We start from the raw sequence: 17,488 nt of genomic DNA on the forward strand, positions 1-17,488 counted from the left end.
TACAAATATTCTTGTAGAATATATTATTGAGCGTAACACATGGTGCGCGGTGTACATGTGTACTCCGACAAAAAAATTAGATCACTGAATTATTGCAAGGCAACAAAACAGGCTTGTCCGCCACTGTCAAACATCCACGCAATCTTTTACTACCTACCGCTTAATTCGAGCATTTCGCTACAGTGCAACTAAGCTAGCGTCTAATAAACTGCTGTGCCGTTTCTCCCATTGGTGCTTTCCGCATACTTGTGCGCGATGTGGTCGTTTTCATTGGTTTCTCCACCTGCCAAGCATCCCGAAAACGCCCCTATGTCTGTTTGGTTGTCTCTTTCTCCTTCTCTTTCTCTCCGAGTCGCGGCGGTGGGTCGGAGCCGCTGTCCCCCCGATTAGGCACGTTCCCTCTTAAAAAAAATTCCACTTAAAATTCGGATTCCCTTTTTCCAAAACTCCCCTCCAAATTGCAACTTTCTTCAAACACCCACGTTCAATTCGGGCACCCCTTTACGTTAAATCTGTGAGCAGACCCCCCCCAAAAAGATGGCGGTGGTGAGCGGGGTGTCGGGGCCGGCGGTCGCCCGGCTCGAGGGCCGAGAATTCGAATACCTGATGAAGAAGCGCTCGGTGACCATCGGGCGGAACTCGTCGCAGGGCTCCGTGGACGTGAGCATGGGCCATTCGAGCTTCATCTCCCGCCGACACCTGGAGATTTTCACCGCCGGCGAGGACGGCGCCGGCGGCGGAGACTTTTATTTGCGGTGCCTGGGCAAAAACGGAGTGTTTGTGGACGGCGTGTTCCAGAGGCGGGGGGCTCCTCCTCTGCAGCTCCCGCGAGTGTAAGTGGACCGCGTGCCCGGCCGCAGCACGTGCTGCGAGGCTCCCGCTCCCTCCGTCCGTCCGTGTTTCCTTCGCCTCGGCGCGGCGCAGTTTGCGGGATCGTGGTAATAGTAATCCCACCGTGACCCTCCGTGGTGTCACCTTTGTGTCCATTTCTTATTCGTACCTCTCAAAATAAATGCGCCGCATGTAGGAAAACAAGACTTTTATATTTGTACCTCGTTGGCCGGCGCGGGACATGTTTTGCATCATGGCATGGTGGTTATGATCGCGGATATATCCGCGTTGTTTTTTTTTCCGTTGTTGCTTGTCGCCCTTCCACTTGAATTCCGTGTTGTAGTCTCCAGTGTTTATGGGAACTTTTGTTTTTTTTTTTTTTTTTTTTTAAAAATGTGTGCAACGTCTAACGTTGCAATTCGTGTGAGGTGGGGGGGGAAAACCGTTTTTCCACAGTCACTGACTAATGAGGAACGCGGGGCGCGTGTAAACAAAGACTATTTTAAGGAACAAGACTCACAACTTCTCGATTGGTGGCGCATTCTCTACCGGAAGGCTCTCTGTTTACGTCGTGGTGCGGAATATATGTGATTAAAAGCAAGGATTGCCGTTTTACATGTCATATTTCAAGTGACATTCTCCTCACTGACGTAAGCGGAGACGGAGGCAGAAATGACGTGATGTCGGTCAAACTGGAGTCCAGTCGCATCCAGGGGACCGCCGTCTTCCGCGCATGTCTCCCTCTCGCACAAACACGCACACACACGTGCCACCTGCGCGTGCATTGGTGTGCTCCGAGGCTCATCGCGTGCATCCTTGCCACGCGTGGCATGTGGGCTCTGATTTGCTTTGTGTGCAGGAGACGCGGGCACCGGCATCCACGGCTCAGGTGCCTGACAGTCTGAGCTCACCAGCCTTCGCTGGAAACTCAAACTGTCCAGCTGCAGGACGACTTACATGATTTGTTGTTAAATGTGTTCGTTCACTACGTCAGCACTTTCCAGCGTGAATGTAAAGATGCCTGCTGCTTGTGTTGACTTGATGAGAGAGAGGTACTTGCCATACCGCTGCCGGGAACGTAACTGACGGGTCGGTCCTATTAAAGGATGCCGTTACGAAGGTATCGTCTCCAGATTGTTCTCTCAAAATCCAAGTTACTTCGTGGAATGTGTGATGAGTTTTCGCACGTGACGTAGGCCGTGCGCATGCTCCTTTCTAACTTCCCCGCACTTCTGTGAAAAGCACTGTGATTATGCCCCGTTTATACGTGGGAACTGCACTGTTGTTGTGTACTACGTGTGTCGCCTCTCCATATTTACGGTGCCAAGTAGAAAACCCATTGGCAGAATTTGGCATCTGAACGTTTGAACGCAATGTATGTTCTTTTTTTTTTTTTTTTTGCCAGAGAAGCCCTGGCTGGTGTATGATGGCACTGAGCACAACTTGGTTGTTTTGTTACGTGGCAAAAAAAAGTTCAGCCTCCTTTATTTCCGTAAGCTACGGACAGGTGTAAACTGTCGCATGCTGAGCTCGGGAAATAGAAAATCGGTGTAAATAGGTAAAAGTAAAATTCATAAGTGGGTGTGACTTGGGGGGGAAAAAAATGCAGGAATCGAGCAGAGTCTCGGCTGCATGCAGTCAGAATAATAATCATGTGCGCTTGGCCTATTGCTTTCCAACGTGAAATGTTTTTGTGCAGTTCTTAACAGAACTTTGAGGTTTTTTTCTGAACTGATTTATACAGTTCCTCGAATGAGTTGCGTGTCAACGTGTGCGGTACGTTTTATTTATAAAGCACAGATATTACAAACGTTAGTGCAGTTAGACCATATCGCTCTGGTTGCTGGTACTATGTGGCGGTATGATTAGCATCATACAGCTAATTCCGCTACTACAGATGACATTATCGGCTAAAATTAGGGCGGCCTCGGCAGAGTTGGAAGGGCGTTAGAGATGTCGACAAGGATCTCGCTGGGGGAACGGTACAGGCCGAACCATTCATCATCGCGACCAAAAAAAAGTCAGCCTGGTTTTTGAAAACGCGCTCGAGGAGTAACGCAGCCAGAGGAAAGACCTCTGAAAGTGCTGCCGTGGTCAGGGTCACTTGAATGTGAAATATAGGTACTGTTAGAGCAGTCCAGGACGATCTTTGCGTTTCGTGCCTGTACGCTTTCCCTATTTCGTCGCATCACCGTGCGTGTACGTTCCGCTACGTTTCTTCCAGCTTTAACGTGACGCCGTAAACTCGGTGAAGGAACATAAGCACAGTATCTAAAACGTCATCCATCTTTCGCTGCCTCACAAGTGCTGTAATTTCCCCCCTTTTTTTTAGTGCTGAACTGGATCCGGTCCAAGAAGAAGTAGACATTTCAGTTAAAATTCAACTTCTATGTTTTTTTTTTGCTGGTTTACCTTGTGTTCTGTGCTAGGTTTTCATTACTTATTCATTAACTTTTCTTGCTTCGCAGTCTGTCGGCTTTGGCACATCAGGCAAACTAACAATGAACATTGAATACTCTGTATTCCATTTCTTCTCTTTTCCTCGCTTTTACTTAACCACTTGTCCTAATGAAAGATGCAGTGATCTAGAGTCTATCCTGGAAGTATAGGGTGTGGGGCACTGTACACCCTGGGTGGGATACCAGGCAGCAGGGAATTTGTCATCCGTGTTGCCTTAATTTAATCAGGAAATCGCCTCTGTCTTGTTAGCATATTGTTTTCATTGCTACATAGAATATTATCACGTCAGCCTTTGGCAAGGCCTCTCGGCTCCATGCGAAAGCCACCTTCTAAAAGGTATAAAAAATGCCCAGAGGAGAACGCAAAATAGCTCACTAAGGAAGAGCTCCTGCAGAGGGTTCAAAAATGATAGTAAAAAAAAAGCTTTATTTGCAAAATTTTTGTTTTCTTATTGTACCAGCCTTTGCTAGTGCCTTTTTTCTTTGTGACATTTCAGATTGAAGCACAGCATCCATCTTCTTTTGTTCTCTTTTAGTGTGACATTAGAACTCACGGGGCCGGAGTTCATCAACCTGTGTTCTTGGGTTGCTTGATGGATTCTCTATTCCCCTTTAAAATTCTGAACTTGTACTAAGCTTTCCTGTAGATTTTTAATGCGATAACAGAATTGATTTTACTTTTGTATCTGTGTAATGTATTTCCTACAGCTGTCAAACTAGTGACACAATACAATAATTGCAGGGTTGTGTTGCAGGAATGTACAGTTTCTTACAGCCACTTGCATGAGCAACTGAAGGTCACTTTTGAATATCTAACTTGAGCTAGGTAGCTACTGCACGAGTAAACGCTGTATAATGTCTTTATCCCTTTTTTTAACAGTGGTTCTTAGGCGTTGTTTCGTTTTCATATTAACTAGTTGGACTGTTAAATCTTCAAGCCCCGTTCAGAAGGAAATAATGCAGGTAATATCATCCTTTATTTAGTTGATCTTTCTCTGAAGTGAATTAATGTTAGGGTTCTGTTCTAACCAACATACAGTGACTTGCCCATTCATACAGTAGGGTGTTCTTACTATATTAAGTCAGGGTAAGTACCTTCAGTGGGGTGAAACTACTTGCAGTCCCCCATACAGTCGGTGTATGACTTAGGAACTTGTCAGGCTTTTATTCCTCATTACTCTTGTAGTTCATATTGATGAACTTTGTATGATATGTGGAGTAAAGGAAGAGGTGGCAGAGCTGATGTCGAGCACCGTCACCATTTCCTGGTTCTTTATTGAGCTCTCTTTATTTACACTGTGTCGTATATACTCCTGCCAACACAGTCGGAACACCGAGGCAAGTCCATGGGATGCCTTGGCTCACCAGATGGAATAACTTGTGTTCCCCCTTGCCGTCTGCAATCAGTGCTCAAGTCGGAGTACACAAAAGTGCATTTTAACCACAAAGAAAGAAATGCAGATGCAGACATGCAGTTCTTTAGTCACACACACACACACACACACACACATTTTCAGAACCGCTTGTCCCATACAGGGTCACGGGGAACCGGAGCCTAACCCGGTAACACAGGGCGTAAGGCCGGAGGGGGAGGGGACACACCCAGGACGGGACGCCAGTCCGTCGCAAGGCACCCCAAGCGAGACTCGAACCCCAGACCCACCGGAGAGCAGGACTGCGGTCCAACCCACTGCGCCACCGCACCCCCCGTTCTTTAGTCACTTAGTCCAATACCACCGTATTTGCAGCGCACATTACACAAGTAGTGATGATGATCTCACCAGCTCCGTGTTACTATGTGCTAAAAACTTGTCAAGTAGCGAACATACATACTGGCCCCAGTTAAGTTTATATGTCAGAGAGCCACTGATTTGATACGTTGGTTCACCTTTCATTTTAAGCAGGAGACACCTTGGAAACCTCGTCTGTTCAGTTTTAAATTTTGTAAGCACCCATCCTGAAAATATGCAGGGCAGGTTTGACTGGTTGTCTTGGCATCTTGTCAACATTTCGACTGTTTTCATTTTTGCCATTTCACCGTCTTTGGGGTGGGTATGGAAAAATTGTGCTCTTCATGCCTAAGAACATACATTGTACACCAATATAACATTTTAGAAATTCTTATAAATTCCCTTTTCCAGTTCAGAGGCAGAGCAGCTGAGACTATGGGGTTTCTCCTGACATGAAAAAATATAGGAAATTAAGAAGAACTGCAAGACTCCCTATATTGTCCAAGTATACGTACTGGAAAAAATAACTTTTCAGGCTGTGTGAGACTATAGAACATAAACAGCTAATTCCTCATTGTGCTTTAGTTTTTTTTTTAATGATCATATTAGATCTGTAGGCCTTATTTGTTCAGTTACTATCCTCAAAGTGACTTTCTTCAGAAATCAGAGTACAACAAATGGTAATTGTAAGAGTAATTGTTGGCACGTTTGAATCTAGAACTATGTTCTCTAGAAGCTACTGGAATTTAAATGATAAATTGCTAAAATTAGCCCTGTGGTTTGGACATGGTATATTGTCAAAGCATTCTTGTCTGGATTATGTCAAGTGAATCTTGCATAGTGAAGTAAGTGGCTGTGTTTATGTATGTGTTTGTCAGGCAGATGTATTGAAAAACATGTAAACACAAGTTGTAAGCATATGCATTTACACCAGAACCACCAAATAAGTAATAATCAATAAATAAACTGGATTAGATGTCAAATTTGTCTCAGGGTCAATAGTGATATCTCATTGTTGTTCCTGCATTTTGCCTGGATTTTGTGGGCTGCAACTGCATTGAAGGTAAAATAGTTATTTTTCAAATTCATAACAGTTGAAAAGCTGTTGTCTGCTGCACAGCTATTGTACAACATTGTTTAGTCAAATTCAAAGCAGTTGACAAACGATGGATCCCTCGTTGTGCTTTAAACCATAGTCATCGAAACGGGTAACGCAGGGTTCTCGGGACCTTCTGCAAGGCTTTGGAGACCTGAATGGGCTGAAGGTCATCTGTGTCCTTTGTAAAGGGAGGTGGAGGAACTAAGTCCTACGCGCGGTTTGCATTAATCCCAATTTACACCTGGGCAGCCCAGAGTCGTTCAGGCGGAACTTCCGTGTTGTGACGCGGGGCGAACGGCAGCGGACCCGCTGCACCCGGGACTGCTCTTACTCGCTCCCGTTTCTACCGACTGCGAGTCCTGCAGACTGAAAGAGGAACTAGAGAGCTGGAAGGCATTCAGCGAGGGGAGTGGGCCATGACGCCGAGCAGCATCTCCTTATGAATATCTGGTAAATTCACAGCCAGCTGCGTTTTGCATGTCGGCAAGTTCTCGAGTAAAAATATCAAAAGTTTCATATGAGGAATTTGCTTAATCACTTGTTTAGTCTATCCTTCAGTAATTTACATTAAATATTTCAGTTCTTTGATGCAGTGAATTTCCCAGTATAACGGAAGTGTGAAATGTGTATTTATATCATTCAATTTCCAGGCCATTTGCATATTCATGTTTCAGTTATGCAAATGAGATCATTAGTTTTCATTGTGTTGTAAGGGGGTATCTAAAAGTGGTTAGATGCGGAATTGCAGTGTGAACGTTTCCAGCTGAAGTCCCAGCAGGATCTCTGCCGTAACGCGTTTAAGCACGGCGCTGAAGCCGAGTTGCCGCACAGCAGTGCTCGCGACGAAAAGGAAAGTTCGCACGCTGTTCCCTTAAGGCGGCGTTTTCCGAGTCGTCCTCTTGCTCCTAAGGCTTTGTGACTTTGTCATCAGCGTTAGATGGGCCCACATTATTTGGCGGTTCGGTTTCTGTTGCTTTACGGGTATTAATCGCCAAGAAGCGCACTGTCGCTGTACCGCGGTGTACCCCTTAAGTGGTACACACTTAATATGCAGGCTCTCGGCACACTTCTGTTGGAGCTTTTTGTCACAGTTTTGTTTGCTCGTGTTTTGAATGCTGCTATTTTTGCTTTGCCTTTTTTTTTTCTTTTCTTTTTTGTTATGTGCCCTGAGGCAAAACCTCAGGAAGTTGTGGTTGCGAGTAGGAAGCTAGTTGTATCTGCGAAAAAATGAGGGAAATGTGCCATTTCTGAAGAGCAGCAAAAGAAGGCTGAACGGCTGCAGCCTCGTTTTTAGTTCTCCAGCTGCAGAAGTAGTTTGAAAGCTTATTGGTGCCAAATTTTTCTCTGCTATTGTAAAAGAACATTTACTCCTCCAGAAAGGAAGAAAGAGGGGGGAAAAAAAAAATCCCCCTGCTCCCAATGGCATGAATTCAGTGAAGCATATTTTCCCTCTCAGCGCTCTTTAATATGTGAAAGGGAAATATTCTCTCAAGAGTGTTGGGGTCATGCCCGGTTTTGGAGGGTGGGGCCTTATGCCAACAGTTTCCCTCAAAAGTTTCAGTACATTTGGTCATTTCAGAATGCCAAGTATGTCCAAGGTGTTTTATGCTTTCCAGAAGATCTGAAATGGTAATAGGCCCAGCACGTTTCGCTAGCGGACTTCTTGTACGTAGTCAAGTCGCGTCACTGCAGGGGCAGGTTTACCAGCGGGTGTCGGTCAGTGCGGCGACCAAGTGAACAAAATCTATAAATTATGGCTGATGCCATAACCATAGTTTTATCACCGATATGTGAGACTATGCAAAAGCCATCCATTTCAGTACCGTCTTTTATTACTGATGTTAATGATGAGCGTTAGCGGCTTGTACGCAGTAGGGCGCCAGTAACGAACCCCTCTCGTCTCTGGTTTTACAGCACCCTGTCAGACGCTAGCGGCAGGATGCTGACGTTGTCGGGCTTTAGGTAGAACCGCACGCGATGAGCTGATCGGGTTGGTACCGACCTGGACGCGGAACCCTCTCCGTTTCCGTGCGCTCGTCTGGGATCGTCAAAAAATGCTGCTCGGAGTTTCGATCGTTGTAAAGACTGAGGTAGAGTAATGTTTCACTTCAACAGTATCTAGACCGGTAACCTTCAGGCTAGAGATTTGTTAGAATATTTACATCGCAAGCGTACAACTGCAGAAGAGAAAATTGCACCTACAGCCAACCATCTTCTGCCATGACAGCGGTCAAAGCCGTTAACGACGGTAAACACCCTAAAACGATTGAAAAAAGAACAATTATATAGCAGTGACATTGTATAATAGCATCCTGTTTCTTTTCACTGTAACGGAATAAACAACCGTGCGACAAAAATGGTAATGCAGGAATTGTCCTGTCTGACACCTGGTGTTAGTACATTTCTCGAAACGGCCGGTTTGTTCACTTTGCTTTGCTTTCGGTTCGCTACTATAAAAACATTTTCTGCGTAGCCGATGGCTTTTTTTTTTTTTTTTAAGGAGCAGTCAAGGTTAATTACCGTGCTCAGTAGTGCTAGCGAAATGTGTGTTGAAGCAGTAACCTTTAGTTTACATGTCCATGTCCTTAACTGCTGTCCTACTTATTTTCCCACCGGTGAGATTGTACAGTATAGGTGTGTCAGTGATGCTGGAGTGCTCTATGTCTGAGGTAGCCAATGAACTTGGGTGTGACTATCCCAATATAATTTTTAGTAAAAAACTGAAAAATACAGTATATATATATATATATTATTCTAGTTGATATAGATTGAGAAGTACTAAAAGCTTTGTAGTACAGATTTTTAAAAAAGTATTAGCGTTATAATTCAGTTCATCATAGCTAAGCAGTATTTTCCCAGACAAAAAATTAACTAATTTTAACACTCCCCCCCCCCACAATCAATTAATTTCATGTCCAAGCCTGTTAAGTTCCACACGGTGATTGTAAGCTGATGTTCAAGGCTGTGATCGTCACAAACTTCTACTGTGGTATCTTGAGAAATGTTAAATTGTGCCATATCGCCCAAGCAAAGATCTTTGTAGCGATGTTGCCTGTTTTGACTACAACGCAGCGGAGTGCAGGTAAGACTCACTAACAAGATTGTGTGAATTAGCTGAACCTTGTTCTTCTGTCCAGGCTCTCTCCCTTACCAACACGGGACCGGAAGTGCGCTTGGAGTTTATTTTGTAACTCCAAAGTTGCATAACACTAAGTTAGTCTGTACAAGTTTAATAAGACGTCCCTTGTGAATATTAAAAATGTCTCCTTAAAGTCCTGTTCAATGCCGGTGGAAGGAGAACAGCATTCCTGATATTGATCACCAGCGCTAAAACTCCAGACACAAGCTGTAAACACTCTGGAAGTGACTTGAATTACAGCAGTCCAACGCTCGTACTCTGTTTTACTGTGCTTTACTGATAACTAATGGCAGCAGGCGGAAAAGTAGTTGGCATATGTTCGCATCAGCAACAAATTTTAGATAATGGCACCGTGACTCTGATTGATATAAAATGAAAGGATGGGTTCATAAGTGAAGAAAACTAAAGATAAATGGAAAATGTATATTGAGAATTCGTAACTCGGCCACTCGTTACACTAGAAGATTATTTTGAGTGTTAATTTTTGAAATCAGATTTTAATAGCGTTACAAGGCATTTGTGAAGAAGTGTGCGCTGGGATTTGAAATGCAAGTTGCTGTTTTGTTGCAGGTGCACATTTAGGTTTCCCAGCACAAACATCAAGATCACGTTCACGGCTCTATCGAGCGACAAGAAGGAGAGACGAGAAGCTCCCGAGTCGCCGGTGAAGCCGGTCCAGCCCCAGATATCGCCCCTAACCATAAACATTCCAGACAACATCGCCCACTTGATGAGCCCCCTTCCGTCTCCCACCGGAACCATCAGGTAAACCTCATCGAGCAGCTGGTCGATGTAGTTCAGCCATGTAGTTCGGCAGAGCCTTCTCGTGCTTCAGCGGCCTCGGTGCTTTTTTGTGGCATAGATGGGGCTCGGGCTCGGGCTCCGACCGCCTCCGGGACGTCATAAACGGGCTCTTTCAAACCGGAGTCTAGAGCAGAGCTGCAAAGTCGGCACAAAGAGGACTTTGCGGAGCGCGGCGCTAAAGTGAGACCACCTGAACTGCGTTCTGAATACGCAAACGTGCGAAGCGAGGTATTCTGACTTGGGCTAAAAACAGGAAGTTCTCCAAGTTCCACGTGGAAGCAGTTCCCCTGGACGTCGTACTCGGGTCCTGACCGACGCAGGGACTGCGGAATTGTTTAGAAGCGAAGTAACAGAAAACACTTGAGCACGGGTTACTCGACTTGACCGTTTGCCCCGCAGATCGTATAGAGCAGCGCTGCTCGGCCAATACTAGGGGACAGCCGTAAGTCATCCGTACAACGGCTCATCCCTCCGCCGAGCAACGCCACAGAAGACGCAGATTCACGTAGACTGGCTGCGTGCAGTTTTTCCAGCGGTACAACGTAACGACGCGTGCTGTGCTGCGTATCTGTGCGACGAACACTCGCCGGCACGAACGTGCCCTTCATACTAGCTTCTCTGTCCTGTTAGGAGAGAGATTTGAACGAAGGGGCTCTTGAAATGGGTCAAGCTTCTTTGAAAGCAAGAAAGGACAATGGGCGAAATTGTCCGCAGGCCTCTTTTGTCGGAATGAGGCGTGGGAGTTTTTAATAGATCCAACATCAACGGTTACGTTTATTCCTTTAGGAGGCGCTTCTCTGCAAAGCGGCGCACGTCTCGGGGAAACGATCCGGCAGCGCGCTGCACCCGCACGCGTGGAGGTGTAGACGGACGTGTTGGCGCGGAGTTTATACTGGAGAATTAAGAGGTTTCGAGATTTGATAGAAGTTACGTTATCAGCGTGTCTGGTGTGGCTTTACTGAATGTTTTCCTAAAGACCCTTGTATTTTATTTATCAAGTTAAGTAACAGGTAAGTGTGAATGGAAGTGTGTTGCGTCTCTCCTGTCTGTTATGTTTTTTTGCGGTACAATTACAGTCCATTTTACCTGGGGCTTTGCGTTGACGTCCACAATCATCGGTAACGGAAAGCGGTGTTTCTGGCCTCTCTGGAAACAGCGGAGTTCCCCAAAATCACCGACGTGCACATTTTTTCTGTGCCGATACGTTACAGGTGTTAAGTCCTGGTGTGTGCAGAGCAGAAGCTTTTAAAGTGTGTGTGTGTGTGTGTGTGTGTGTGTGTGTGTGTGTGTGTGTGTGTGTGTGTGTGTGTTGATTTTCTGCTCACTAAATGTCGCAATGGATTGAAGTTTCACATTTGTGTGTCTCTGGGAGTGTTTTTTTGTTTTCCCTCTTAAGCGAGCATTATATTGCTATTGCACACCGGCACGTATATCGTTCCTTCCAGTCGGGCCCTCGCCGACAGGGTGCGTTTATCGGGCCCGGTCCTTCAATCGTATTGCGAGTTATTACGGAACGCACTAGTTCGCCTTGTAATTTGTACCGTGTGCTCGATGCGGCCAAGAAGGACGTGTGGACTTGAAGCGCCGCTCGGTTGTCCCGTGTCCGTGTTGCGCTTCGTCTCGCCTTGTTTCGCTGACACCAGCCAACTTTTAGTGTATTCGTTTCCACAAAACGAAACGGAGCCCTGGAAAATCTGGTCATCAGCAATCGTCTGCTCGTTCGGACAACTTCTGTTTTTCGTATTGATGAAGGTGAAACTTTCCATAACACTTTTTCAGCACCAACTATCGTTTCGCTGCAGAAATGAAGGCTTTGCTCTAATTTGACACTAATAGTTTTGCCAAGTTTAATGTTTTGGTAACATTCTTGAAAACTGTAGTGCTTCAAGTTTAATTTGTACGTACGTGTCCTTTAACTGCTTCAGCCCCTTTGAACCAGTATTGTTTCCTGATGTCAAAAATGATTCTTTGACTTGTCTGCTGTAATGTTCGCTTATTAACAAGTTTAAATTTCTTCGCTTAACGACACGTTGCCGGACGTTTCTAAGTATGTGTGAGATGTTTGCTTTGATACTGTTACAGCAGTGCTGCAGTACCATTTTTAAGGAAATATGGCATGAAGAACCTGCAGAGAGAGACACTGATGCAGCAGTAACTTCGGTTCATACATGCTGTTCTTAACAGGGCCATTTGTAGCCCGGAAAGGACCGATGCTGTTCGTGCTGGGATCCTCCTTTCCATCGCTTCGGCCGTGTTTTTTGCGTTTTTTACAGGCATTCTTGCGAAAAATGTCCTGGCTCTTAATATAATTTACGAACCTTTGGAACATCTGTAAGAAAGATGCTGTGATTGGTTTTTCTGGGGGCGATTGTTATAATGGGTTGAAATCTCGAGATGCGGTTATGAAAATGAATCTCTGAGTCTGATCTACTCCAAAACGTCTCACGGTTCGAACTCTTCCCAGTGCTGCCAATTCCTGCCCATCCAGTCCTCGGGGAGCGGGGTCTTCCGGCTACAGGGTGGGCCGCGTGCTAAGCTCCGACCTGCCGCTCATTGGGGACAACTCCCAGTCGGAGAATGACAAGGAAGCATCGGGCGGGGACAGTCCCAAGGTGAGTGCCGTCGTCCGCCCCGCCTGCGTTCGTGTCTCGCGGCAGGGTTCGATATCGGCGCCGGTTCACCTCGGATGCAGAGAACACGTGTAGTTTCGTTAATCTACTCCAAATGCAGCTCTCTTTAGGAGAGATGTTGGACTGCTTGGTTTCCTGTGACGGGGATTGAAGTTGTGTGCTGAGAGCGCTGGGCCATCTGGCCGAGGTCCCGGCATTGTAAAGCCAACAATGAGTGGAACGGGTTTTGCTTTGAAGGAAAGGCAGTCGTTCGCTGTGTTGCGGAGCCGCAGCGCTTAGGGTCACAAGTTTTAAGCTCATCGGGGTCTTTAGATTGGACTGTCAGTACAGCAGATTCATGGCATTTATCCACTGGGGTGAATTGGAAAAAGGAGGAAGTAATAAATCACTGCTCTGGCATTTATTCATTTAGTAGACACTTTCCTCCAAAGCAACGTGCATCTCGGAGAACGATACAAGAAGTGCGTTACATCAACAGAGAGAAAGGTTTGGATGCAGACACATGATTCTTGAGTACAGTTTGTCACACACCACAGCATACAGAAACCAGTATACATTCCCCAGGTAGCTCTGTGTGTGTGTGTATATATATATTATATATATTTTTTTTAATAAACAGGTAAGTTTATTGAGCACGTAGCAGATGAGAGGAGGAGTGAGTCCAAAAAAGGGGACTTTTAAAACCCTTCCTAACTATAGAAAAAGATTCAGCAGTTCTGAGTAAGAGGGGGAAGTCATTCCACCACAGCGGAGCCACAACTGGAAACCTTTGTGCTTTCGATTTTGGACTTTTTGTGCATGGGACCAGCAAGGTGGGCGGAGTTGGAGGAGCGTAGCAGTCTGCTGGGGGTGTCGCAGATGATCGGGTCTTGTAGATATCAGGGAGCAGATCCACTGATGGTTTTGTAGGCTGTACCCGGAGTCGTGGCTGCAGGCATCTATAGGAGCCAGTGGAGAGAGGTGGATGTGGGGTGAAGTGGGTTCTGTTTATCTGATGACCATATATTCCTGACACCAGGTCAGATAATGTGTCCAACTTCCTGCAGAGGCCTCTCTGTACCGCACAGTGTATGGTTGGCAACCACGTGATTTACTTGATGTGGGCCTTTTCATATTCATGTTTCCATTGTCAAAATCCTTGATTTTAGCTAATTTAGTTTCCAGATCAGAAGGTTATCGTGGTCTCTTGGTCAGGCATGTTCTCAAAGGAAGGTCGCGTGCTGTTGATGGTGCCCATTCTGCCTGATGCCGCTCACGCGTTTGTGTGATATGTTTGTAACTCTTGGAATTTTTCGACCATCCTTTAGAAGAGTAAGTCTCATGGATATTTTGTTGCTCTGTTACTTTTAATTTGGTTTTATTATATTTTGTAATTTTTGTTGTCTCATTCTTTTTTTTGATGTGGGGAGGGCTGCCCAGTACCAAAGAGGACAACTCCATACAAATGACATGAGCCTGAAGGGTTGGATGTGTGAGTGCTGTTGTCGGTGACGTGCTGATGAGGTGTTCTTCCATCTTCTTCCCCCGTGTTTGTCTGGAACAGGATGACTCCAAACCACCGTACTCGTACGCACAGTTAATAGTACAAGCTATAACCATGGCCCAAGACAAACAGCTCACACTGAATGGAATATACACCCACATCACCAAAAACTACCCCTACTATAGGACAGCGGACAAGGGCTGGCAGGTGGGTGGCACGTTCAGTGTGCTTCCGTGTCGCTTGTTGACCTTTCACTGGAACCTGGGACAGTTTGTGTGTGTGTGTGTGTGTGTGTTGTAATGATGAGGCTGAATTGAATAAGTAACCTTTAGGAGCTGGGACGGTTTGAGTTTACACTCTAAGGAGGTGTAGCTGTTTACCGTGTGTTCGGGCTGTTCGTGTCATCGCTGACGCTTGCTTTCTGTTTCAGAACTCGATCCGCCACAATCTGTCACTGAACCGCTACTTTATTAAAGTGCCCCGATCCCAGGAGGAACCGGGCAAGGGCTCCTTTTGGAGGATAGACCCGGCCTCGGAGAGCAAGCTCATAGAGCAAGCCTTCCGCAAGCGCAGGCCCCGGGGCGTCCCCTGTTTCCGAACCCCCCTCGGGCCGCTGTCCTCCAGGTAACCCCGCCAGCCGCTGACGCAGTCGTCCGGGGAGCTGACGAGCGCAGGCGCACGGATGCGCTGGCCGCTGCATTTCCTGTACTTTTGTTTGGCTTTGTTTGCCGCTCTGTGTTGTTTCTCCCCACGAGGGAGACGCAGGTGCTTCCACCTGGTGGTGGTGATGGTGATGGTGGTGGCGATGATTCGAACGTGCTGTTAGAGCGGAGAGCGCAGCAGCACCGCCTCCATCTATCTACCGCCCACCTTTCGTCGGCTTAACTGCAAGTGCCGTGGGCCTCAGGGAAATGAAATGGAGGAAAACGTTTAATTTGTACGTCCGTAGCCGCAGAAGTGTCCCTGATAGACCGAAGTGTGAATGATGGATATTGGAATATGTGGATGTTTTCCCCCCAGGAGTGCTCCAGCCTCCCCCAACCACTCCGGGGTGCTCTCTGCACACTCCAGTGGGGTGCAGACCCCGGACAGTCTGTCTCGGGAGGGCTCCCCTGTCCCTGTAGAGGCAGAGACTCCCCCCGCCCCCGCCCCAACCCCCACCACCACAGCCACCAGCACAGCTGTCCAGCCCAAGCTGGCTGTGATACAGGAGGCCCGCTTTGCCCAGAGTGCGCCTGGTAAGGCCCAGAAGTGTTACCAGCGTCACCGCGAGCCGCCGGTCGAATTTAAACTGTTCCCAAGCGTTTGTCCATTAATGGGCTCCTCTTCAGCTTGTAGCAACAGGGTCATTTGTGCTTGTTCTTTTTTCTCTTTACATCCAGGTTCACCGCTGAACAGCCAGCCAGTTCTTATTACAGTCCAGCGGCAGTTACCCCAGACCATCAAGCCAGTGACCTACGCGGTGGCCGCACCCGTGACCACCTCGACCTCCCAGCAGCCCGTCATGCAGACGGTTCATGTTGTCCACCAGATCCCGGCCGTGTCGGTCACCACCGTGGCGGAGCTCACAGCTGCCAGCACCTACACCGTCGCCGGCCAGGCCATTGTCACCCAGGCCGCCGTGGTGAGCCCACCCAAAGCGGAACCGGAAGAAAATGGCGAGCATAAAGAAGTGAAAGGTACCGTTAAAGCGCTAGTTGTGCGTAGCGGTCGGCGTGAGAAGCGCGCTTGTCCGACTCCTCTTGTGCCTCCTGTGTTCGCAGTGAAAGTAGAACCTGTTCCCGCAATCAGCCACGCTTCGATAGGGGCGGCCGGCCGCATCATCCAGAGCTCGCAGGCCGCCCCTCTACAGACTGTTACCATTGTGCAGCAGGCCCCCCTGGGTCAGCACCAGCTGCCCGTGAAGACCATCACACAGAACGGCACTCACGTAGTGCCCATCACCACTGCCATCCAAGGACAGGTCAACGCAGGTGGGTTCCTGCCGGAGCGGCGCGGCACCCTTTCGAACGTGACGCCGGGCCGTTTTCGTGTTAGTTTGAACCGCACGTTTCCTGCCCGGAATGAACTTCCCCCCACATTCGGGAGGATACGTATCGGTGTGTGTACGCGTGTGTGTATGCGCGAAACGCCCGTAGTGCAGTTCGCATGTTGAAACGCTCCTTCGGATCTCGGCAGAGACGGTGAGCTGAAGGTGCCGAAGAAGTGCGGCGCTAACCCGTTCTCCTCTCCCGCAGCTGTTGCGAGTCCGCTGCACATGCTGGCCACCCACGCATCCGCCTCCGCCTCGCTTCCCACGAAGAGGCAGAACGGCGACCAGGCCGAGCAGCCGGAGCTGAAGCGGCTCAAGAGCGAGGAGGGAGAAAGCATAGTGATCGCGGTGAACACAGACAGGCCAGCGGCTGCAGCGACGGTTAGCGAACAGGCCAGTCAGAACTAGAGCCCCGTCCTGCCCTTACTTTTACTTTTTTCCCTTTTTTTTTTTCTTTTTTTTCCCCACCCCTTCCTTTTTCTTTTTTCCTTTTTTTTTTTTTCTCTCTTCCATGTACTCCAAGGTGCCAAAAGGAGAAGAATGCAAGTTAACCCATCTCTGAACTTTGGAATGTGTTACTGCCCAAGGGGTTTAAAAGAAGAAAAAAATCCACACATATATAAATTGAAGAAAAGAAATCATTTGGCCCTGGGGGGGGGGAGACTACAACTAAAAATAGAACATGGCAGGAAGCCTTTTCTTTAAAAGGAAGGAAAAAAAAAAAAAAAAACAAAATCCATCTCGACTCCAGAAGAAACCAGGTGTGCGGACTGAGGCCCACGTCTCCAGGCTGTGCTGCAGCTCTGCTACATCTACCTCGGTGCAGGCTGGGACCGGGGGCAGCGGGAGGGGCAGCGGGAGGGGCAGCAGGGGCGAAAAAAACGCTCGGTGAGAATGCGGATTGGACACACCGGTGTACTCCACTCCACTCCACGTAAGGGAACTGACGCATGGAGCCATTTCCTGTATCTCGGCAGCTAGCCTTCATGTCGACCTACCTAATGCAGTTGTAGATATGCAGTATTTTGTTGTTCATGTGGAACTTTTTTGGGTGTACCTTCATTTCCCTAGGCACAAAATGACAAATCCAGCAAAAAAGAGAAAAGAAAAAACACATAGTGGGGTCTTACATTTCAAATCACTCCACCCGTACTTTGGAATCACAAACCTTTTTTTGTATTTGGACTTTTCATGTTCAGTGAAAATGAATGTAGCTTTTCTTTTCCTCTTTTTTTTTTTTTTTCCTCTTTCTTTCTTTTAAATTGCTCAATGGAGTGGTTT

At 47.3% G+C, this 17,488-nt stretch overlaps 1 protein-coding gene across 1 annotated transcript; it reads left to right on the plus strand.

Moving 5' to 3' along the window:
• Positions 1 to 262: 262 nt before the first annotated feature.
• Positions 263 to 17,073, plus strand: foxk2b (forkhead box K2b). The gene is made up of 9 exons (XM_018761900.2): positions 263 to 833; positions 9,829 to 10,023; positions 12,527 to 12,674; positions 14,236 to 14,382; positions 14,606 to 14,799; positions 15,196 to 15,413; positions 15,558 to 15,854; positions 15,939 to 16,148; positions 16,413 to 17,073. Exons 1-9 carry the CDS (start codon positions 538 to 540, stop codon positions 16,613 to 16,615), a joined length of 1,908 nt encoding a protein of 635 aa, XP_018617416.2. The 5' UTR covers positions 263 to 537; the 3' UTR covers positions 16,616 to 17,073.
• The last annotated feature ends 415 nt before the right edge of the window (positions 17,074 to 17,488 follow it).

Source organism: Scleropages formosus, chromosome 20, assembly GCF_900964775.1.
Source record: "Scleropages formosus chromosome 20, fSclFor1.1, whole genome shotgun sequence".
Lineage (NCBI taxonomy): Eukaryota > Metazoa > Chordata > Actinopteri > Osteoglossiformes > Osteoglossidae > Scleropages > Scleropages formosus.